This window comes from Hevea brasiliensis, chromosome 3 (genome assembly GCF_030052815.1).
Source record: "Hevea brasiliensis isolate MT/VB/25A 57/8 chromosome 3, ASM3005281v1, whole genome shotgun sequence".
Lineage (NCBI taxonomy): Eukaryota > Viridiplantae > Streptophyta > Magnoliopsida > Malpighiales > Euphorbiaceae > Hevea > Hevea brasiliensis.
This window is the reverse complement of record NC_079495.1, coordinates 103,669,394-103,694,908: the sequence shown is the minus strand read 5'-3', so window position 1 is coordinate 103,694,908 and position 25,515 is coordinate 103,669,394. Positions and strand designations below refer to the sequence as shown.

General features: G+C 33.3%; 1 protein-coding gene across 4 annotated transcripts; it reads left to right on the top strand.

Moving 5' to 3' along the window:
• Positions 1–1,153: 1,153 nt before the first annotated feature.
• On the top strand, positions 1,154–23,714 carry LOC110640177 (GPCR-type G protein 1). Of its 4 annotated transcripts, XR_009147701.1 has the most exons (14): positions 1,159–1,483; positions 1,789–1,889; positions 2,836–2,943; positions 16,772–16,892; positions 17,869–17,998; positions 19,488–19,566; positions 20,126–20,214; positions 20,979–21,071; positions 21,490–21,516; positions 21,629–21,715; positions 21,937–22,008; positions 22,414–22,544; positions 23,145–23,430; positions 23,518–23,714. XR_009147701.1 is itself a non-coding variant. In XM_058144342.1 (13 exons), exons 1-13 carry the CDS (start codon positions 1,155–1,157, stop codon positions 22,667–22,669), a joined length of 1,407 nt encoding a protein of 468 aa, XP_058000325.1. In that variant the 5' UTR covers position 1,154; the 3' UTR covers positions 22,670–23,138. The 4 variants fall into 4 exon arrangements, 2 of the variants coding, with proteins under 2 accessions (XP_058000325.1, XP_058000324.1); XM_058144342.1 differs by lacking the exons at positions 23,145–23,430; positions 23,518–23,714 and adding an exon at positions 22,630–23,138 and having other exon boundaries at positions 1,154–1,483; XM_058144341.1 differs by lacking the exon at positions 23,518–23,714 and having other exon boundaries at positions 23,145–23,433.
• Positions 23,715–25,515: the final 1,801 nt, after the last annotated feature.

Below are 25,515 nucleotides of genomic sequence, written 5' to 3'. Positions count from 1 at the left end.
AAAAGATTAAAAAACTAATAAAAAATATAATCATAGAAATTAATTAATATTTTTTTTAAAATATGAGGATCAATAATCAGTTTTATTAAAGTAGAAAAATTAAATAATAACTAACAAACAAAAATTAAGAGAGAGATTAAATAATTTAATAAATTAAAAATAAATAAATTAAATTATAAAATATTTTTAGAAATATAGAGATGCAGTTATTTTCATATAAAGAGTATAAATAATATTTTTTTAAATATATTTTTTTAAAATATAAAATTAAATAATTTTAAATTTATGCAATTGAGTTTTATTTATATAATAATTTTTTTTTTATCAAATCATCGTATTAAAAAGAATATCTTACATAAAATAAGACTTGCAATTTAAATAGGTTTCTATTGTTTAGAGGAATTTTATTATAAAATAATAAAGCAGTAAAAATAATTAAATAAATAAATACAATACATTATTAAATATTTTAAGAAATTGTTGTATAATAATAAAAATTTTAAAAAATTATATTTCGTTATAAAAATTATTAATATTTTAACGATGGAAATTCTCTCGTCTCCAACTCCAAGGCCCACTATCACCCGTCGCGTCATCATCGCCGACTATTCACTGTCACCTTCTCCCATGTCTCGCACGTTTGCTGCGCCATTCTTTGCTGCGCCACGTCTCATTCAGCTTCCACCCTTTTTTTCTAATCATCACCATCATCATCGTTATTATTATTATTATTATTTATTCACCTCTTCGATTTTATTTTTTATACATTAAACTTTTTAAATTAATATTAATATTAATTTTAATACCAATTAATATTAAATTTATAAAAATTAATTATTTAAATACTTCAATATTATTTTTCTTAAATTTTATTTCATTTATAATTTTGCTATTAATATTAATTATCAAAAACTTAAACTAATATGCATTAATAGAATTAGATGAAAAAGGAAAGAATTTATAAAAAAGGGAAAAGAGAGAAAATAATAAATTATTTGGGGCCGAGCGAGGTCTTCGCCCAGCCCAGTAGTTAAGGGTTATGGGCTCAGGAGATGGGCCTACATGGTTTTGAGCTAAAACCACCAATTTTCGTAACAAACCAAGAAACGTTTCGCATTCATTTTGGTTCAAATGAAACGTCTCGTTTTCATTCCATGGAAGACAACTCCATACGCAGATCGAGAGAATCACAAAATTTAGATTTAAGAGATAAGCGGAGATTAGTAGAGAAACTTTCCGTTAATATAGTGCGTGTGTGTGAGAGAGAGATGGGTTGGGGAATGGCGATTTACGAAGGGGTGGTGGTGGTTGGGTCGCTTTGCTTGCTGGGCTGGGCGGGGTTGTGGTTCTTGAACCGGAGACTCTACAAAGAGTATGAAGAGAAGAGAGTGTTAGTTCAGATCATTTTCAGCGTCGTTTTTGCTTTCTCTTGCAATCTTCTTCAGCTCGTCCTTTTTGAGATCATCCCTTTCCTCTCCAAAGAGTAAATTTCTTTTCTCTCTGCCAATGCTTTTTTCACTTGATTGTATGTTTAGTAAGTTTTTATTTGCTGAGAAAAATGATTTTGAATTAAGAAAATTTAGAATAAAGGAGAAATTAGAGCTTCAAATTTAGTTCTGGAGCTAAAGCAAATCTTCTGTTAAGAATTGAGATGAGAGAAATTATAGTTTAGTTTTGTAGTTGTTTCAACAAAATATTTTTTTTGACCCATTTTAGTGAACTTTTTGAAGAGGAATTTGAACAATTAATTTCCTGATCTCTGGTGATTGTATTGTTCTTTTGGTGTAGGGCAAGATGGATTAACTGGAAGGTGGATCTGTTTTGTTTGATATTGTTGTTGGTGTTTATGTTGCCTTATTATCATTGCTACTTGATGCTTTGTAACAATGGTATGTTGTCTTTTTTATGCTGTTTTTAACCATTTACTCCTATCTTTACTTATCTGGTTTGATGATTTTGCGTCTTTACTTCTTTACATCTATTGGAAAGATTATCATTGCTCCTGTATATATATTTTCTATTGCATTTATATGGTGTAATATTACTCCCTTGTTCTGTAATACCTAATATGGGATTTCTTTATACATTCTCTAGATTGGCTGATCACTGATGCTATATGCATTTTTTTTCTTTTCTGTATGCATTCTTCATGAACTTTATTATAAGAAGATTTTCTTCCATATTTTGATCTGTGTACCATACAACCTAATTGGTTTTCAGATAACAAGCTGACATTAACATTATAAACCCATGTGTAAGAAGTACATGCAGCATAATTTTGAGGACAAAGGGGGAAAGAAAACAAGCCAACTGCATTATTAACTAGATAAAAAGATGACTGTCAAGCTATCCTGATAATAATTCATCACTTAGCTGTCTTAGATTGTTGGAATGATTGTAAATGAAAAATAGAAAATTTCATCTGGAAGTCTGCTAATTATAAGATTTTGCTGTATAACTGTCCAAATCACATTTTTTCTAGAAACATGCTGCGTGTATTGGGTACTTTTATTTCAGTAGCTGAGTTGCTGTCAATTTACAATTCCAGTTCAAGAAATTCTACTGTTACCGATACTAGTGCAATTATATTCACTTGTATTTGACATTCTTTGGTTTATTTGTTCTCCTGAATCCTAATAGAGAGCTAATTTATGTGAAAACCCATTTTGCAGTTCTGTTTGTCATTTGGTAAGATTTTATATTTTCTTATCTAAATAATGATTTCCCTGTACTTGTTCATTTTTCTAGGATCAGAATTAAATATATTTTTTTTATTGAGAAGTTGTTTGGTGATCAGTTTTCCTACTTTTGTATGGACTGGATTTTTTGCCCCAGGTGTAAGGAAGGAACGAGCTGCTCTTGGAGCCATCTTGTTCTTGCTGGCCTTTCTATATGCTTTTTGGCGCATGGGCATTCACTTCCCAATGCCTTCACCTGATAAAGGTTTCTGTTTGTTTTCTATCATGTTCTAGCTCTCTCTCTCTCTCTCTCTCTCTCTCTCTCTTTCTGTGTGTGTGTGTGTGTGTGTGTGTGTGTGTGTGTGTGTGTGTGTGTGTGTGTGTGTGTGTGTGTGTGTGTGTGTGTGTACACGTGCACATGCAAGCCGCTTTTCCATTTTTCATAGATTGTAAATTCATTCCCATGCATGAGATTCTTGAGCTTAAGTTGTGATCTTTTATCATGAAAAAATTGTTTTCATTGAAAAAAAAAATAATTTAAATTTGAATAATTTTAAAGTTCAATGTTTTTGATAATGATGAATGAAAATTTGAATGGAATAATATGTTGATTTTGATAATGTAATGAATGATTAATGAAATTGATTTTGTGTATGAAAATGATTGAACATGATAAAAATTATTTAATCTAAATTTAAATTTTGTTTTATTTGTCCATAATTTATTTTTCTAAAATTGTCAAAGTTTGTTATTTATCATAGTATAAGACAACATTTTATTATGTAATTTTTGTTTAAGTTTTTATTCTTATTATAAAATTTATTATTATTTTGCTTTTTCTTTTTCTAGAAGTATTTTATACATTTAGATGTAGTTTTTTTTGTTTTTATACAATGAACTTGCTTTTTTTTAATGAAATGTTTTTCAATTTAATTTAAATTTTTATATATTTACTTTGCAGGCTATTTTTCATTAGCAATATTTTTTATCTTTGAAGGCTTCTTTTTGATCCAAGAGGAATTATTTATGGTTTGTTTATCATTTTTAATTTGGTTTTAAGATTATTATATTAATTAAATAATAAATTAATTAATAATTAATTAATTTTTATTTAACTAAATTTTTTTTTTATTTTAGTTTTATTTTATTAAAATTTTAAATTTATAAAATAAATTTTTATTTTACTACTTTAAAATTAATAGAATTTTTAGTGATTTAATAAAATAAGTTAAATAAATCAAATATGAAATTCTATTTAAAAGAATTTCATAGAAAAGATAGCTATGAAAAGGATGTCAAGGTTTTTCCTTCAATGAAGCAAAAAAAGTTCAAAAATTTAGCTCTCTTGAAAAGGTTTTAAATGCTCAAAGTAAAAGAAAGAAAATTGTGTCAAAGTCAAAGTTCAAAAAAGTTGGGAAGAGGCTAAAAAAAAAGAAGAAAAGAAAAAAAGACTTGAAGGTATGGAAAAGGAATAAATCAAGGGAAAAGAGAAAGATGAATGATAAGGAAGAAAAGAAGAGTGGAAAAGAAAAATGAAGGAGAGGAAAGTGGGTATGGGGATGTTAATAAATGAGAAGATTGGAAACTAAGAAAAAGAAAAAGAGAAAAAGATAAAAGAAAAGAAAGAAGAAAACAAAGAGAATAATGAGAAAAGAGAAAAAAAGAAAGAAGTGAAGAAAAAAAAGGCAAAAAAAAAAAAGAAGAAAGAACAAGAAAAAAAGAGAGAGGTTAAGTAAAAAAAGAGATATGGAAAAAAAGAGAAAAAAATAAAAATAGCAAAGAGAAGAAGATTAAAAAAAAAAGAAGAGAGAAAGAAAGTTAGTATAAAACAGAAGAGAAAGAAAAAGAAGAGAGAAAAAGAGAAAAAAAAAAGAGAAAAAAAAAAAGAAAAAGGATAAAATTAAGAAAAATATAAAGAAAAAATAAGAGAATTAAAGATGAAAAAAAAAAAATTAAAGAAAAAAATTAAAAAAATTTAGATAGATCAAGAAATAATTATAATTAAACTTAAGTAATAAAAAAAGAAAAAAATACGTGAAAATAAAAGAATGAATAATTAAAAAGTGTGGGATAGTTTAGATGATAAATGATATATAAATAGTGAAAATAAGAATATATTGAACTGAATTATGGTGAAAAATGTTTGAATAATTAAGTAGTTATTTAAAATACTTATTTAAATAAATAAATTAGAGCTCAAATAAATTTAATTGAATATTAATTTTTTTAATATTTTTAATTTATTTTCTTATTAATTTTTATTTGAATTGGATCTTGAGCCATGATCAAAACTCAACTATGATCAATGGAGTCTCATTCTCATCGATATTTTATGGAGAGCATTTGTAATTAAATAAGTAAGCATTCCAGAAAGGTGTCTGTGACAATATTTCTTATTACCCAACCTATGGAAATATAGGCCGGAGAAAAGATGAGAAAAGCCACCCTATGGGCTCGACATTAACTGTACCATGACTAAACACACCCAAGCCACTGGGGCCATAGTAAAACTCACCAAACAAGCCTCAACTAAGGCCCATTTTTAACCAATTAAAAACATTTGGTAATAAAGAACTCAAACCATAACATTCATATACTCGGGAGCTCACTCACCATTGTAAACTCATAAAATTACTCAATCATGGGATAACTCAATCACACTCTCATACTCACATTAATATATAAAAATAAATGACATGATAATTCCTCATCCAATACACATCACATAAATCAAATAAACATATCAAAATAATTATAAATATAAATTACACAAATATTTAAAAATAACATAAACAAAATATATGTAAATAATAATAAAAAATAAATAAAAATAAAAATAATAAAAATAAAAAAAGATATTGAAAGCGAGTAAAATATAATAAAATAAAAAAAAAAGGAAACCTAAAATAAACTAACTCACCAAAACTATTCGTAATACATAAAAGTGACTTTTAACATCAATATCATCAAACCATATAAACAAATACAACATCTAAAACACAATATCCAGACAATCATCAAATAAAATATCATTTCATCACTCCTCTGCAATCTCTCATACTAGCAACAATGTGAACACATACAGTGAATTTTTAAACCAACTTTCAAATCAACAAGAACTCAAAGTGAAGAAACCAAAGCGTGACGCCATGACCACTCCAGTTCAGAACAGAACAAGAACCTCCTACCATCGGGTCCCATACAGCATACCCACGCGCACGCACATTACACACATATCCACACTACTCCAAACCACACAACCACAACACGCATCATAATACCACATGCACCATAACAACAACATTCATGGCTTAACATATTATATACACATAATATATTATAATAAGCGGGCATATAATATTATAATAATAGTGAAATTTAAATTAATTATTTATATATTACAATTAAAATACAATTAAAATTAATATTGTGCTGGAGGAAGAAACTGTATTTTACTTTGAGAAATTTTATTACTCACATATAAAAACAAAATGATCAAATAAATCATTTAAAAATAACAAATCCACAAACAAAAATAAAAAAATCAAACAGTCCTAAGTCATACCGAAATCCACATCTCACCACTAAAACATCACATCACACAAAATTCTCAAATATCAAATACATCAATCACACAAATCATATCCTCACTCAATCCACATCCACAATCATAAATCAAAATGCAAATCACATCAAATATCCCCTAAAAATTGATCAAAATTAAAATTTGCTAAATAAAAAAAATAATTTAAAAAAAATAAAAAAAGCATTAATAAAAAAAAAATTAAATATGCCTAAGCTTTTTAAGAAATTTTACTACTAGATAAAAAAAAGAAAATTATTTTTTAAAAAAATTTTTTAAAATTTTAAAGAAAGAAATTTAATTTTAGGATTTTTAATAAAAAGAAGAATTTAAATTTGCGATTGGAGGAAGAGGGAAAGGGGAATGCACAACAAAGATGGAGGTAGAATTCGTGTAGATAATTGGGAGAGAATTCTAAGATCGGACAAAACTTGAAAAACCACGGGCATTGCATCCGCTATTCCAGTCCATAAACAATATATAAATTAAAAAATACAATAAATCCTAATTACCCAAAAATTCCCTTAAAAAAATATAACGCATAATTTGCATGTAATTACTCGAAAGAAGAATATTTATTATAAATTCATTGCTACATAAAACAGATTTTGTGCATGATCTAGAATCTTGGTATCTCACTTGGTCTCCCACTTGGGACTCATTGTTGCTCTCCTCATGTCAAGTTCTCTTCCACTTATTTTGGGTTGTTGTAGTTCACTAGAGTTATCAGAATCTCTTTCGGAGCATGGAGATGAATCACTTTTCTCTTTTAGAGAATGTTGGGTGGTAGTCTATGAAGGAGGGATGCATGCTGAGCACTCTATGAAGTGATCTCAAATGGTGGATGGTAGCAACTCTGCCAACTTAGCAACTCTTCAAACAACTACTCAACCCAACTCAGGACCTCACAAAGTTGCCCTTCTTTCCCAAACCCAACCTTCCTCTCCTCTTCTTTTTCCGCATAACTCTCTTCGGAAACCTCAAATCCTCCTTCTCTTCTCCGCCGCTCAACCGTCTCCTCGCCATCAAGTGCTCTCTTCTCACCACTTTCTCATTTCCCAATTTTATTCGCACTAGGTCACACAACTATCTTTCCACTTCTCTCTCGCACTCTCTTCTCATCAGACCTACGCTTCCCCTATTTCTAACCTTTCTTCAGACCATAACTTACCATCCCATAGTCCTATCTTGTACCATCCCTATGTTTGGAAAAACTGGTAATTATTGTTGCTCATCATGTTTTCCAAAAAACAAAAATCCCATTGACATGCAAATCCAAAACATTCATGCGTCGTGTCTGCTAGTTGAAGCGAATGTCCTTCCAATGGATCAGTCTTCATTGGTCCAGCCCAATCAAAGGCAAATTTCTCCAAAAGAAATGCTGCAACTTTCTCCAAAACCGAGATCGACCATGGGAAATGTGCGGATATTATGGATGAAAAATCTTCGTAGAGTGAAGCGATTTCGTTCCCAATTGGTTCAATAAATTATCTTCAGGCCGCGGGAAGATACGGAGCCGAGGCAAAAATGGCAAATCCATCATTTCTCATATATAATTATATCCTCAACTCACCATCTCCAAATCCTCAAAATTTAAACTTCACTCATCGGATACATCCGATCTTTCCACTGGTTTCTTGCACTCTCTCTTAACTCTTCCACTTCACGCTCACTTCATCTGTCTCTTAGACACACATGCCATTCTTCCATTCTATCTTGCAATCTCCAATCATCATGGTTCATCACATTCATATACATCATTGTGGAACACAGCACAACATTACTCATGTTTTGCACAGGTGTGATATCAGATTCTATTCTATAGACACCACCCACATCATATCACAGCACCACCACTATCTCTCACCATTTGCACTCTGGCATCTCACCACCTCTCACCTCTTTCTCTTTCTCCATTCTTTCTAAATTCTCTCTCTGATTGTTCATCATCTGGCTTGTCCTCAATCTCAAAATCCTTTCTCAAAAATGATCCATCAAAGAATAAACTTTAAAACATCATCCATTAACAAATCAATCTAAATCTTTCTCAACTTCTTCAAAAGCATTCTCATCACTCTTCAGATTTTTAGCCTCTTGGAAGCATCCATGTGCAATTGCAATCTCGAGGAAGATTTTGGCCTCTCCCATATCTACTCCTCAAAAGCTCCATCCATCTCCTGGCCTCTCTTCGTTCCTATCTTCATCATTATCTCTCACACTCAAAGATCTACTTCAAACTCCTCATATGGAACCATATCTTGTTCTTATCCATTTAGTGCAAAGATTACAGTTTTAGTATCCTCCTGCGCCTTCACCAAAAGCCAACGTAAGATTGCTTACCCATTTGGGACACCACCCTTCTCACACCCTCTTTCAACTTCCATTCACACACTGTACACACACCCATTAACAAACATAACTAGGTGTTACGCAAGTGTTAAACACCACCACGCTATCCTCCTCCTTATCACTCAGGTATAGACCCTCCTTATCCTTCGACCTTTCCCTCCTATCCACCTATTTTTCTTCTATTCCTTTCTCTTCTATTTTTTTACTTTCTATTTTCTTTTTTTTTCTATTTTTTTTATCCTTTGTTTTTTTTTTTATTTTTTTGTATTTCTTCCCCTTCATCTCTTTTCTTTTCTTTTTTTTCCTTAGTCCTATTTTCTTTTTCTCTTTCCTTCATTATCTTCTTCATTCCTTTACTTTTCTAACCTTCTCTTTTCTTACTTACTCTATCTTTTAGACATAACTTATTTATTTTAACCTTACCTTTTTTTTTTTCCCAACTTAACCTAACAAATATATCCCTCCCCTAACTTAACTGTCGTATCATTCTCATCCCATCAGGAACTCATGGATAGGGGAAATAAACTTCTAGTAGGAATAGGCTCTCTGAACTATGTGTGTGTCATGCCTTAATTCTAAATAAGATGCTTGTGTGTTTTATTCTTTTTAATATAATCCACCTTATCTTGCCTGACTTTCCAAACTTCAACCTCAAATTACCCATTAGCAATAATTTCATCTATTGAAACTCATCCATAATTAGTATTTCCTCTAGCTCATAGTTTAAAGCAGTTGCAAGCCTTAGTAGCTAACTCAATTTAACTCTGTCATTACTTTGTTTGTCCTTTCATACTTAATACTAGGTATGCACTTACTTGTCATTCTCATATCAGAAATTATGTATGAATTTGTGCCTACCAAACTCTCAATAACTAGGTCTCCTTGACTGAGTTTCTGTTCCTTATATAACCTTCTAGAACCAAAAGCACAAGCTAAACTTGAAAAGAAAGAAAATATCCTCTTATATTCAACTACACCCGATAGTCATATTATAACGTTTCACCTAAGTTTCTTGGTCTTTCTCTCAAAATTACATCATCTCCTAGCACAATTATGCTCTACCTATAAGGTATCATCCATGAACCCTTTGAACCCTTTGTACCATTTTCCTTCTTGACATAATATTTTATAATTTATTAACTTTACTTATACTCGACCTATGATTCATATCTATCATCGTTTTATTGTGCCCTTAACTTTTGTTGATTCTGAAAGATTTCTCTCACTAATAAATTCTTCCAATACTAATTCCACCTTATCTAGGGTCATTAATTTGATCCTTGAACTTTCTAGTGATTTATAACCATCGGACACTTTGTCACTACCGTTCTACCCTACTATTGTCCTCGTTATTGCTTCACTACAAAGTGATTATCCGTGATCACACTAAAAATGTTTGCCCGACATTCATGAACCTCTAACTACCTTCTCACTATCTCAAAAGTCTAACCTAAAACCTATGTGTGTCATTATCTATCATTCTTTTCCTCATCATACCTATTTGATCCCTTAGTGACTTTTATTCAACTTTTGCTTACTAACTTCTCTTTCTCTACCTATTTAGGTAGTCCACATCTCATCGCACACCTTCTAACATTTACTCATTATTATTGTATTCCATACCTCCATCACTTTTCTCACTAATGTGGTCCCATTTTGGGTTTTCCATCCTTGTCATTCTCCTTGCCAAGAATAACACTTAGCCTATCCTATATCTTAACTTTGTTTCTTTTATTATGCGCTCTTTAGGTTGTCCTTTCATTTATTTCCTTTGTCTTACCCAAAATAGAACTTGACTATTCTATCCACGGTTCCATTCTTTTTCCTAACATAGTATTTGTACTTGCTAACTATATCTTTAGAGTCTCTATCAGCGTTATCATATATGTCCTGCTACTCAGTTTGGTCCTTTGACCACTCTAGCTAGTACTTCCACTAGCATTTAGATTATATTGCATCTGCAATTGTCCAATTGTCCAAACTTTCATTCTGCACTTTCTTTATCCATTGGCCTTATGATTTATCTTCGCTAATTTATTACTCTTAACACTATTATAATTAGATTATACTATTGTTTTGAATAATTTGAAATTAAAAAGAAATTCGACAATCAGTCATACTTTTATTGTATGATCTCTATTCTTATCCTTTAGCTTACATAATACCCTTATCTCGAGAGAACTAATTTAACTAATTTTATTATTATTATTATTATTATTATTATTATTATTTTCCATGTTTACTCAACTAGCCAAAACTTAAGATTAGCACCCAAACTCGTCATCCAATTCAAAGGATTTACATCCATCATGATCTGATTATATATGATTCCTATAATGGAACTTGTATCCTCTCTAGGATACCCGAGCCAACTACTCTCTACCACACTCTACAGTCCCATCTGGGACACTATTCCATAAGTCATCATTATCAGTAATAACCTTCGATCCATTCTGAAAAGATAGGACTATATCCAAACTTGCTGCAACAAAGGTACTACATCTACCACCTTGCCAGAACCATGTCAAGTTAATGACTCTTTTATCATATCATAGCTCTATAAATCATCAATTCATAGTTTCGACCTTCTCTAGGTAGTAGAGTTGTACTTTATTCCATACTGATACACACAAGGTATACTATTCTCACTCTATAAGTGTCACCTTTACTTTGCAACTAGTCCGAAACCTCTGGTCTGATGGCAACTCTAGCTCATGCTGGGGTAACTGAGTCACTGACTCTAGTTATCACCCAACTGTGACCTTTCAATATTCTAACTCTAGACTCTTAACCAAGAGTTCCCAACTCCTCTGCAAATACAGAGCTCTGTTCTGGCATAACTGTACCAAAACAGAAGCCATCTCAAACACCCTCATTATGGAGCACCATGGGGATGCACGCAGCTCTACACAATAATCTCATGTCGTCTTCATGTCTGCAGCTTATAGAGCAGACATCGAGAACATTGTATAGTTACTACGATACGTCCTGACAGACTAGGTCTCCTAATTTCTTATCTCTCCTGAATCTTCTATTATCACAAACTTATTCTGACTGGGTCATCTACTGATGACTGCCAATAGTGGTATCCTTATCCTTATCTAGGGCAACTGTACTTTTAAGACTCACTTTTATGTACTCGTGCCTTACACGAAATGGGCACACCATTTAAACCCATACTGACAAAAATATAACATTTCTTGGAGTACGTATCCTCATGATAGACCTCACATGTCTACTAACTCTATTTCATATTTCTGTGTACTACACGAAAATCAAGACACTAACTGAGGTAATCTTATATTTCCCGAGGTATAACGTAGAATCTAGAAACAAAGAATTACAGGAAAAGACGAAACAGAATCCTATACTCCGCATGTGACTCCTAGTAGACTCTTCCCAACACTTAGATAATTTTTCCTATGAATGGAGCCTAAGCTCGATACCACATTTGTCACGACCCAACCTATGGGTGACCCAAGACTAGGACACAGGCGACCCTAAAGCCCCCGAGGCCCGTAGTAAGCCTAACTGTTCATTAACCCAACTCTAAGGCCCATTTGGGCCCAATTTCAAGAAACCAAACGGACAGAGTCCGGCCATAAAATGGACTTTCCAACGGGGAGTTTTCGACTCACCCGAGCTGTAAACATAATAAATACTCAATTGGGGAGCTCAACTCACCCTCCACATACTCATATCCTCATAAAAATAAATGGGAGCTCAGCTCCCTCATCCAATCCATCAAACATACATATCATTATACGTTTGTGTCCAACATGATAATAATATTACAGACCATAATAAAATAAATACTTCTAACACATGCGGAAATTCTATGAGTAAATAAAATTACACAAATATTGATAAAAAAACTTAGAAGGAGAAAAGCAGGTTAACCAAAAATAAAATCCTCCTGTAGCCTGAAAAAAATATTGAACAGGAGTGAGCGTTCGACTCAGAGAGTAAAATATCAATTTTAACCATAATCTCTATAACTATCTAAAACTAATGCACCATGTAGAGTGAAATGCAACATCAACATCATTTTCACATCATAACATCAAAAAGGTAATTTGGAGCACTCACGCACCCTGTAGCATCAATCATAACATATGGGAGCTGATCCCCTATACAGCTCTCTTAAATCCAACCTGGTGCCAGCGATGAACTCAAGCCGGACTTTCGCTTAATAAACTAAATCGAGGGTCCCAGCGAAGAACTCAAGCCGTGACTACCCCTCGAAGGATCGGGTCCCAGCGAAGAACTCAAGCCGTGACTACCCGTCCTGTCCATAGTCCACACCAAATCACACGCACACCAACGCATGCACACTACTCCAAATTACCACAACAACATTCATGGCACGTTAACAGTTATGAATGCAACATAAGTCGTGCCTAGAGTTTAACTATATAATATAGGCATATAAGTGATGCATGGGCATGCTGAACATATAATAATATCGAAATTACAATTAAAATTAATATTTTACTCACAGACTTGACGGTGGTCACTGAGGCGGCTGGGCGGAGGAAGAAGGCTGTCCCGGCTCACCTGACAATTTTATTACAATCATTTAATACAAATGACTCAATACAAATCAAGAAAAGACCCAATACGTCCTAAGTCATGCCGAAAATCCAGCAGAGTCTCCCTTATACCTAGGACCTACCCAACCTGTAAAATGGCTCAAAACACACTTCTATATCCACAATCCATATATCCACAACTCAATCACATCACACAGCCCCTCCTGGGCCCATCAAATCAATCATCCATCACAATATGTAAAATTTCAATTTAGTCCTTATAATTGATCATTTTTGCAAAAACTGCTCAAATAAGCTCTAAAAATTATAAAACTACGCTCATGTCCTTAGAAATATTACTAAGCTATTGCAAAAAGAATCGTAATTTTCTAAGCTACCACGAATATTTTATGGATTTTTAATCCTATTTAAGCACTAGAAAATTACGAAAAAGAAAGGTTCGGATTTACCTTTGCCGATTCCGACTTCGGGAACGTGCTCGGGATGCCTAACAATGGTGGGGTAGCCAAAATCTAGATCCAATTCGGAGACTTTTCCTGTAGCTGGTCTGTCTGGCCGGAAATTCACAGATCCGGACAACTGTCGAATTTCCGCGAATTGAGGATACCTACACGAAGCCCAATAATAATATATAAAAAAATCAGGGGTGTTACAAAAGGTCTACATATGGTTTTTATCGATTTGGAAAAGGCTTATAATAGTGTTCCAAGAGATGTCTTATGGAGAGTGTTAGGACAAAAGAGGGTATCTATTAAGTACATACAAGTGTTAAAAGATATGTACAAAGGAGCAACTACTATTAGTGTTATTAAAGGCGCCAAAAGGCGGTGGGCGAGGAGGCGAGGAGGCGAGCCTAGCCAAGCGGTGCCTCGCCTGGGATCATAGTTATTAAAGGCGCGCCTCAGGCACGCCTCAGGCTCAAGGCTCACCAGGCTCGAACCCTAGTGCCTTATGCGCCTAGGTGTGCGCTTTTGTTCCAGGCACAAGGTTCTAGAAAGGCATGCTTTCTTTATTTTTATCTTTAGCGAGCACTTTTATTAGCAAAAAGGACAACCATTTAAACTCAAACCAGTAAACCTAATTCAAGATATATGCCAAAGGAAAAAAAAAAAAGAAAAGCATCACATTTATTTGATTTTTATGAACTTTTTAAATTTTTTACTTTTGCGCCTCACCTTCCTTGGCGCCTTAGTGCGCCTTGAGCCTTTAATAACTATGCCTAGGATAAGAGAGGTGAGCGCTTCTCTTGCCACAGCAAGGAGGCGCCAGGTGAGGCCTCTCTCATGTTACCTCTTTATTTATTTATTTATTTATTTTATTTCTGTGTTTTAAAAGGAAAAATACCCAACCTTTTCTCATTTTCACACTGCAGCAGCCAAAGAAACAGTAATTTTCTGTGAAAATTTAAAAAAAAATAAAGAAAGGAAGGAGTAGATGGAAGAAGAAGCAGAATCACGTTTTGGCGAAAATCCAAGGAAGAAGAAACAAAATGAAATACAGCAGGTTGGTGGCGATAAATTGATGGCAATAAATTGGAGTGAGAGTAATTGGAGTAATTAGGTAGCTTTACTACATTGGTGGCTGGTAAAAATAAATTGGAGTAATTGGTGGAGTAATTAGTTGACTTTACTATGTTAGTGGAGTCATTAGTGGCAGTAATTATAATAAATATAATTTCATAAAATAATTATAATAAAGACAAAGTAATTTATAAGCATATTTGAAAATTATATTATTCTAGTAGTTAATAATAATAATAATAATAATAATAATAAATGATTTTAAATTTGAATATATATATATATATATATATATATATATATATATAATTTAGGCTATGTCACGGCGGGGCGCCTCACTTTAAAAAGGCATCGTCTCGCCTTTGGCCTCGCAAAAAAGGCAAGGCGAGACCCTATCGCCTTAGCGTCGCCTTTCACCTTAATAACTATCTACTATTGTGTGCACAGGGGGAGGGGACACAAGAGATTTTCCTATCTCAATTGGATTACACCAAGGTTCAGCTGTAAGCCCTTACCTTTTTACATTAGTTCAAGATGAATTGACGAAACATATACAAGAGATACCCCTTGGTGCATGCTGTTTGCGGATGATATAGTTCTGATAGATGAGACGCGAGAAGGAGTCAATAAAAAGCTAGAGCTTTGGAGAAGTACTCTAGTGTCAAAGGGCTTTAAGTTAAGTAGAACGAAGACAGAATACATGCATTGCAAGTTCAGTGAAGGCCGAACTTGGGATAGGGAAGGAGTTAGTTTGAATGGAGTGGTATTGCCCCAAAGTAATCACTTTAAATATCTCGGCTCAATCTTTTAAGTAGATCGGGGATGTGAGGAGGATATTAGTCATAGGATTAAAGCCGGATGGTTGAAGTGGAGACGTGCCATGAGAGTTTTATGTGATCGCAAGATTCCTAACAAGTTGAAAGAAAAATTTTACTGTACAGCCACTTAACTGGCCATATTATACGGTGATGAGTGTTGAGCAATGAAAGAGTCGTATGTGTCTAAGTTAAGAGTTGCGGAGATGAAAATGTTAAGATGGATGAGTGGCCATACTAGACTAGATAAAGTCCGTAATGAGAGTATTAGAGAAAATGTAGGAGTGGTGCTTATTGAGGATAAGTTGAGAGAAGGGAGATTGAGGTGGTTTGGTCATGTGAAGCGTAGACATACGGAGGCTCCAGTTAAACAAGTAGAACACATTGGGTTAGAGGATAGAAAGAAAAGAAGGAGTAGACCTAAATTGACTTGGAGGAGAGTAGTACAACATGACTTAGAAGCATTACACATTTCTGAGGATTTAACCTAAAATCGATTTTAGAGTGGAGAAAGAGAATCCATATAGTCGACCCCAATAAATTTTTGGGATAAAGGCTTGGTTGAGTTGAGCTACATATATTTTAATGATGTTTTAAAATTTGTATAAAAATATTCAAATTTTAAATGTTATTATTAATTATATTTTTCTAAATGAATAAATATATTTTTAATATTTATGAAATTTAAATATATATTAAAAAATAAATAAACATATTATTTATAAAATTTATTTTATAAATAAAAAGGTTTTTAATGGGTCAATTTCTTCTGGACCTAACTATTTTACAAATTTTAGTTTATTGTATAAGGGTGGGCTTTGATTTATGGCCATAAATTATGGGCCAGCCCACTTTCTATTGACTGGGTCACTGGTTTAACCAGTTGGGTCACATGGGTCATTAGTTTAACCAATTGGGTTGCTCGTTTTTTTACTTTCACTTCCTTATCTGATTCAAATGAAAACCCTGCCCGGTTTAGTGCCTGGTTCACGGGGCAACCCACACTCTGGGCTGGGTTTGATAACACTGCTCTGGATAATCCATATATGATTTTGATGTAATTTTCCTGTTCAATCATGTGCTTGTTCCATAATCCTTAACATACTATAATTCCATGGTGAACCATATAATTTATAATGAAAAGAAATGCATATCTTTGCACAACTTCCTACATGGTTATTAACTGATAAGTTTGCATATATAAATTTTGGCGTGTCAAAAATTTTACATTGATTCTTTTGCTGTTTTGAATGTAATCAATTTTTTTTTTTAGGTTTCTTTACCATGCCTCAGTTAGTCAGCAGAATTGGGGTCGTTGGTGTGACTGTCATGGCTGTTTTATCTGGCTTTGGAGCTGTGAATTTACCATACAGTTATTTGTCCCTCTTTATTAGGTAGGTACATGCTATGATTTTAGCTTCTTTCTGTGCAACTCCCAACATTTTTTCTCCACTCTTTTGCTTTTAATTCACTGTAATTATGCATTTCATGCATTCTCGGCTTCACTTTCATGGTTGCTTGATGTACGGCAGCTTGTAGGACTGAATGTTGAGGATGGATTTTTGGTTATTTGAAAGCTAGAATGAGTGGAAATTTAGATGCACAATTAGGATTTCTTGAATGGTGGGATTGAGCAGGTGAAATTAAACAAGAAAGAGAAGATTTGGGGATGCCTGCAGTGCAAATTAGGCACAGTTAACAGTAACACAAGAACACTGAATGGTAAAATAATGGAGTTTAGGCTTCACATCTAAATTTTGTTGGGCATCACACGAAAATTCCCATAGGTGACACCCAAGGTAGAATTGCATCACACAATCCAAATTAGAATAGCTGCTAGTATTTAATTCAATTAAAAACTGAATTTTAAGCATTGCAATTATAGCTATTTAAGGACTTAAACTAATCCTCAACCTTAAAGACGCTGACATTATTTGCTTCTTTATTATTATTATTTTTTTTCCTTTTCCTTCTTCCTTGGAAAGTCTTATATCTAACTAAACAAGATAAAATTATATTCTAGGAATTCACTTTTCCAGGGATTCAGGAATGTTGTATTCTATTGACCAAATGCTTCATTTATATTATGCTGTTTGACTAGGCTTTCTTGGTATTAAAAGTAATGAGCTAGATTTTTTAATAATAATTGCACTATATTTTCACTTTCCTTAGGAATTCACTTTTCCAGGGATTCAGGAATGTTGTATTCTATTGACCAAATGCTTCATTTATATTATGCTGTTTGACTAGGCTTTCTTGGTATTAAATATAATGAGCTAGATTTTTTTAATAATAATTGCACTATATTTTGTTCCTGTTATAATTAAATGATTACTAATTTTCTGCAAATTTTTGTCCTTAATGTGGTAGAGAAATTGAGGAATCAGAGATCAAGGCTTTGGAAAGGCAATTAATGCAATCAATTGAAACTTGTGTTGCAAAGAAAAAGAGAATTATTCTTTCTCAAATGGAGATGGAGCGAATTCAAGGATCAGAAGAGGTTTCTTATCTTAGTATATTTATTATCATTGCTTTTATGTTATTGCTTTGTTTTTTATTCAACAACTTTTGGATGTGAACCACTTTTTCACCAAATTTATGTATGTTTTTCATGAGATTTTCCGTAACATTTTTTTGGTATGTGATTCATGATTTTCTCAGATTTAATGTTCCATAATTGTCATGGTATCATTTACACAGTATGGAATTGTGCTTCTGAATCCTAATATACACATTAACATGTATCACACGATATGCTTTTATGGTAGAAGTGAATTTAGAGAAATATAAGGAAAAAGAATCTAACTTTGGCAGGGTTGTGTTGTAGAAATTAATGGTTGTTTGCACAAAAATTCTGCTGAAGGCTTAGACTATCTTATTGTTTTGAGTCTGACTACATGAATCTCTTTTTCTCTGTTGTGCTTTATTTAGGGCCAAATTTACGTGCTGTTGCCTAATTGTTTTCTGCCATTTCAACCCATGCAATTTTTAATCTATCATTCTTGTTACGTGAATTCACCCATTCTTCTGTATTTGTTGATACTTATTGGACATGACTAAACAATCTAAAACAACCCTTTAGGCTTTAGCTTATATTCATGGGGTATCTTGCTGTCTTCCTCTGAATGGTTCCATGTTTTTTTGTCTACTACTACTTTATGTTTCCATATATCTTTCTTAGGATTTCACTTTGGGTCCACTCACTTTGTGGACATGCTGTTTATTGAATACTTGCTCCTTTTTCAAATGCTAAAAGTTAGACACATGCATTAGATCAATTTATGCAGAATAGAAAAGATAAAAGAATTATTACATCATAAAGGCCCTGAGATTTTCAGTCCTAATGGATGGAGAATTGGAGATGGTAAGGCAACACAAGCTCAGTATAACAAACGACAACAACAACAACAACTAAACCTTAATCCTAAACTAGTTGTGGTTGACCATATGGATTTTTTTGCCTTTTGGCTCTGTCACTGTCAGAAGCCAGGTCCACATCAATATCCAAAACTTGTAAATCTTTTGATACTACTTCCATCCACATCATCTTAGGCCTCCCTCCTTCCCCTACTAACCTATCACACTTTCATACTGGGGAATTTGATTCTATGCGTTGTACATAATCAAACCATCTTAGACAACCCTCTCTCATTTTATCTCTAATACTAGCTCATTGATTTTGAAAAAATGTCTTTGAATAATTTTAAGAACCATTCTCTCCTCTATAAAAAAGGCCAAATCCCGTTACCATTGCCTGGTGTTACGTTATAATTTAGGAGTATTATCATTAGAAACCCTAAAAAGGTCTAATCCATATATAATTGGTAACTTTAGCTTATTCTTCATATTCTCAAAATTTTTTACTTATTTCAATTTTTATTCCCCCACCCCCCCCCCCCCCCCCAAAAAAAAAAAAAAAAAAAAAAAAAACAGTTGCTATCAATAGTCCCAATCGATACATATGGCTCACTTCAGGTTGTGTATTGCAGAAGTTAAAGGCTAGATCTTTCTTCAATCGAATAGTTGGAACAGTTGTACGATCAGTTCAAGATGACCAAAAGGAGCAAGGTTATTTTACCTTTTTCCTTGCAATCATTGCTTTTGTAGATCCTCAAATGTGGTTTTTAATAGATTTTCATTCATCTTTTTTGCACACATCTTCAACTGTCATTACTTTTGCTGGTAGGTTAATAATTTCAACACCATCTGGCATTCAGATATTCTTCATTTTCTTTTCACTTCAGTAACTGTATGCTGTCATCTTGATTTCCATGTACAGGGTGTTCAAAGTATACAAAATATAAGCATTTAATATTGAAAATTTTCATGTGCAAGGTGTTTAAGTTATTGATAAATGTTCATCTTCAAACTTGTCAGATTCTTTTTCCTCTGGCTTGTGTTTGTTTTCATCTCAGTATTGTTTTTGAAATTTGGTTTTGTCATTAACTCTCTGTTGCTTTTAATATTTGGCATTGCTGAATTGCATGATAGAGTTTTGTTTCTGTGATTCTGTCCACAATATAAGCATTAGGCTTTTAATTTCTAAAGATTTTGTCACATATCTGTTTTATCCTTTCCTGTTCTTTTCTATTGATTCTTAATAATATTGTACCTGTTCGTTCTGCAGATATTAAAACCATGGAAGCAGAGGTACAAGCTTTGGAAGAGCTTTCAAAGCAGCTTTTCCTAGAGATATATGAACTTCGCCAAGCTAAGGTACATGTCTAGGGCATGCTGCTGCAATATGTCTCATTCATTAACACTATTTCAATATCTTTAGCGGCTTAGGGGCTAAAATTTGAAACTATTTAATATTTTTGGAGGACTGGTATGGGCTGGATTTATGCGATTGTAGAACGATCAAGGGTTCTAATGAGTAAAAAGAATTACCTTAAGATATCTTCGATTCATCTTAATAAAGTCAGACTTACTAAGTCTGACTAAACCCTTGAAACAAAGAAACATTTCATCATCTCCTAAAAAATGCCTTTTTTTATTTTTATTTTTTTTGGGGGGGGGTTAGGGGAGGATGGTTCCTATGATCCATGTCTAAGATTTTCTGTTTTTTATTTTTTAATTGTCATGCGGTATCTGCTCTATAAAGAATTGGTTTGGTATTGTAGTGTTTGACTAAACATTCCAGTAAATCTTTATTATATTTCTAAACCCATTTAAATGAAATCTTCTTTTGCAGTCTGTTTAAGATATATAATCATACGCTGGATGGGTATGTGTGTGTAATTTTAATTGTTTTTCGTGTTTTTGACCTCTTGGACTTGTTTATTAACTCTCTTTTAATAAAAACAAATGTGTTTATATGTGTTTGCTCTATTTCACGTGAAAAAACAATATATCTATTTTGAGAAATGCACCCATGTTTACTAATTAAATCTTATTTTATGATCTATGATTTTCCCCCCTTTCTTTCTTAATGTTGACTCTCTTTTTAACCAGTTCTCAGGTTTATTCTTACTTTGCAGGAGGCAGCTGCTTTTTCTCGGACCTGGAGGGGTCACATGCAGAATCTACTTGGCTATGCATGTTCTGTCTATTGTGTGTATAAAATGATCAAGGTATGGTTATCACATTGCTTGACAGGTGTTCAATATCTTTTGGGATACTTCATTTCAGTGAAAGGTTATCATGTAATGTGAAAGAAGTTGTCAACATGAAGTGAACAGGACTTCTTCTTTAATTAAAAAGATATTCCTCAAGTCCCCTCACAAACAGAGAAAAAAGTCTGATTTTTCAGTAAATTATACCCACCCTTGTCATCTACAGTTAGAATATAAATTGTCACAAGGTATTGAATGAAAATCTTTTTGGTTTATTCATTGCACACAATTCTACCATTGGCAATGCTTTTCTTTTTTTTTTTTACTTTTTCCTCAATGAAAAGGAATTTTGGATTGGTCATTCAATGTAATTCTTTTTTCTTATTTCAATTTCATGTATGAATAAGGTGACTGATTACTGTACTTACTTTTGCAGTCTTTGCAAAGCGTTATTTTCAAGGAGGTAAAATGGTTCCTTCTTACTTGCTCAACTTTGTGTTTCCATTATAGTTTCAAACCTAAGCATTTTGCACTTTATTGTTATTGTAAATTGTAAATAATATGTTTTTTTACAGGCTGGCTCAGTAGATCCTGTGACTAGGACTATCAGCATATTCTTGCAGTTCTTTGATATAGGAATCAATGCTGCATTACTATCACAGGTCAGTTAAAAATAACTTTTAAATCACACCTCCATTTTTCATAGTGCAGTTGCAAGATATGACTTAGGAGTAACTTTGCCAGTATTTGGGGTCTAGTACTCAAATGCAAAAATCAAATGAACTTTCTGGTGCTTTTGCTGTTAGTATTGTTGACTGCTTTTTTAAATGTTAAGTATGTTCATGGCTTAGACCACTGTCTTACACATTCGTTTGTTGTACAGTACATTTCGTTGTTATTCATTGGAGTGTTGGTTGTTATATCAGTTCGGGGGTTCTTAACCAATCTGATGAAGGTAATTTTGCTTTTTCTTTTATCAGTTTTTGCAATTTATGCGCTATAGGAGTCTGTCTAGAGGGGTGAATTTCAGCCTTTAGCTTGTGGATGAATGGCTGTATTTTGTCTATGCAAGTGTTGAACAAAAAAAAGATGCTATATGAATAATTCAATTCAACTCAACTTAATCTCATTTCCAATTTAGTTGAGGTCTGCTAAGTTTTGGGTTATTTTATATGGCATCTCCCCTGCCCCAGTCCCCACCCAAATGAAAGATTTCGACCTTGTTTGGGTTGATGTACCCGGCTGCTAGCCCAGATAAAGGACAACGGTTAAATTAGGTGAAATAGTTTGAAAGTAATTGAAAAGTAAAATGGAAGCAGCTTATCTTGGAGATTGACTAGAAGCGTTTGCCTGTGTGCAGTTTTTCTTTGCAGTTTCCAGAGTAGGGAGTGGATCTTCAAGTAACGTTGTACTTTTTCTGTCTGAAATTATGGGAATGTACTTTGTCTCTTCTATTCTTTTGATAAGGAAAAGCTTAGCAAATGAATACAGGTATGATGATGGTTTGGCCCAAAGGCTATATCATTTTTTTTTTTTTTTGCCTTTTTGTATAATAACTTCATTTTTTACTTTCTAGTGAACACCTGAAATTTGTCGGCTGTGTTCAATTGGGCTAGCTAACATACATCAAGAAGATGCTATTTGAATCCTATTGCCAGAGGAACCAGAAATTACTCCAAAACATATGTGCAATCAGGAAAAAAAAAGGGCTTGTGTTGGAAAGCTTATCAGCCAAATTGCAGTAGCATTGCAATGTTCAAGTCCCAAGAACAAAAAAATGTTGATTCAAAATTTCTTTTTAATAGTTTCCAGCAGTGAAAAAGACCCCCAATCCCTGTTTTTTGGTTGATAAAAGCAAACCAAGTAAATGTGACGCCAAAATCACAAGAGTAGAGATGAGATTTCCTTCCCTTGAATGCATATATATAAGTAGGATCAGGTGGCTGCATATATATGAGTAGGATCAGGTGGCTGCTAATTAATCATTCGATGCATGATTATAAATGACAAGGACCTTATTCCCACATAATCATACTGCATGTGAAGTTGCAAACTGTTCTTGATTTTATCTAATGGGGTATCTCTTGGCAGGATGATCATAACAGATGTATTGGGAGGAGATATTCAGTTTGATTTCTATCACCGGTGGTTTGATGCCATCTTCGTAGCAAGTGCTTTCCTTTCTCTGCTTTTGCTTTCTGCACATTATACATCACGACAATCTGACAAACACCCAGTTGATTGATATACTCATCGTGCAAGTATCAGTCAATGAAATATCTTAGTTCTTGATCAATTGAAGCAGCTGTAAAAAATTTCCCAAATTTGAATCATCACATGACCAGTTCTTAAGCCTTTAATCAATATGACAGTACAGGTATCGATTTTGCATGCTTTTTTGTTGCTTATTATTTCTTTTTCTTTTTACACGTCAAGAATGACAAATATTTGTGGCTTATTGCAGATAAAAAAAATTACTGAAAATGCAGTGAAAAGATTATAGGACACTGTAGACAAGGACTTAATTTTACAGAGTCAACAGTGGTTTTTGTGTATTCATCAATGTGTAATAGAACTTTTGTAATTAACTTTGATTGACGATGATGTGTTACTCAAATACCGGATTCCATTTATTCATAAGCTTTCAACTTGTTCTTCCTATTCAACTGTAAATTCTAACAGTTGCATTGGCAGTCATTATAATGCAGTAATGATGGTATGTGTGGCGGGGGAAATTTTAAAATACTTCCGGTACATTTTTCTCTTACAAAAAATGTGAGTCCTCCATAAAGTAAAGACAGTGGCTCCATAGCATGTGCGCTAGATGTATTGAGTAATAGAGTCATATTGAGGCAGGTTCACGGCGCTGTGGCAACGGAAGTTTGTACAGGATTCTCTCCTACTTTTGTCTGAGTGTTTCTGTTCAAGGTTTCTAACTTTCTACTATCTCCCTAGTACTCTTTCTACTCAAATTTCAACTTAGAATATCTTCGTGCATATTGAGAAAGATTTAGTAACATAAATGCTAGTACTTTCCCCCCTTTATTGTAACACAGAAGATAGACAAACATTAAAATTGCCTACAAATGATCTGTTCTATACTCAAATTAATGGGATCATTAATTTTTATTTCATCAAACAGAAGAAGAAAACATCAATATGATTTTTTTTTATTTTTAGGAATATAATATGATTTATTTTGGAATCCCCTTTATTGAATAGAATCTGTCCCAGCTTCCAAACAAAAAAAGTTTACATATCAAACTGACAAGTATATCAGTTACGGTCAAGGTCATGGCATCTGATACCTATTTTCAATAGCATAGTAGGTAAGGCTGAGTGGGCTACAACATGAGAAAAGGCAAAGCAACAAAATCATAACACACAGCTGGGCTGTAGAATAGAAATTGAGTGTCAAAGCGTTTTTTAAACCAGATACCCACTAGTTGAACCCTCCTAATTCAGTTCAGTCATAAATTGATAAAATATAATCTTAAAAATCAACGTTTTTCATTGTTTTCAGGGGGGAAAATTAAAAAAAAAAAAAATAAAAGAGACAACATTCACCGATTTGAAACAATGCCACAGAAGGGACATAAATATCGTGTATGTCATTAAGGGACTTTCTTAGGCAATCTGTGTTTTCCAAATGGAAGAAGGAATGGGGGGAACTGGTGCGAGTTGCCAGCCATAATCTTCTATTCCTAATGGAAGACAATTTAGGTTGGAACAAATGCCCTTCCCCTACCATCTTACCATTGCCAATTCCCCCTAGTCAGTGTGTCTAAATCTAATATCTGGTCTGCTAAAAAGTTTTCCAATAAAATCTAACCAACCACCCCAGAAACCAAAAAAATAATTCTCATTGGTTTAAACCACCGAGGACTATCCAAGGACTGAAAATTTTTTCAAAGCTTGAGATTTTTGCTCCAGCTCTGCGCAAGCTTCATCAAGCCATTTCGACCTTGGCTGAGCTGCTTCGTGGATCACTCATGAGGCAGCGGCGGCGTTATGACTTACAAGCAGCAAATATGTACATCTCCATATCATTAATCTGCCCAAATTTCTATGTTCTCCACCACGCAATTTGTGCCATTTAACTTCATATCCTTCAGTAAAAAGTATAAAAGTACTAGGATTTTCTCTAAAATGTATTTATTTATTACGACAGTTTCAGCCCTTGGTCCTTCCATGAATTGTTCTGCCACTAAACTTAAGCAAGCCACCTTTCTCCTAACTCTAAACCCTTAAGAAATGATCAAGCTATGCTTCAATTGGCTTAAACCAGAAAGCACGGCATCAAAAGCCAATTTCCTCATATCACTTGTAAACCAAGCCGTAAACCTCTAACAAGGGAGCAAAAGCATATTTGGGTCATCATCGAGATTTTGTAGAATTTCCAACATAAATACTTTTCTTTAGGTCACTGGACATTACATCCAAACATAAGAACTTAGAATGC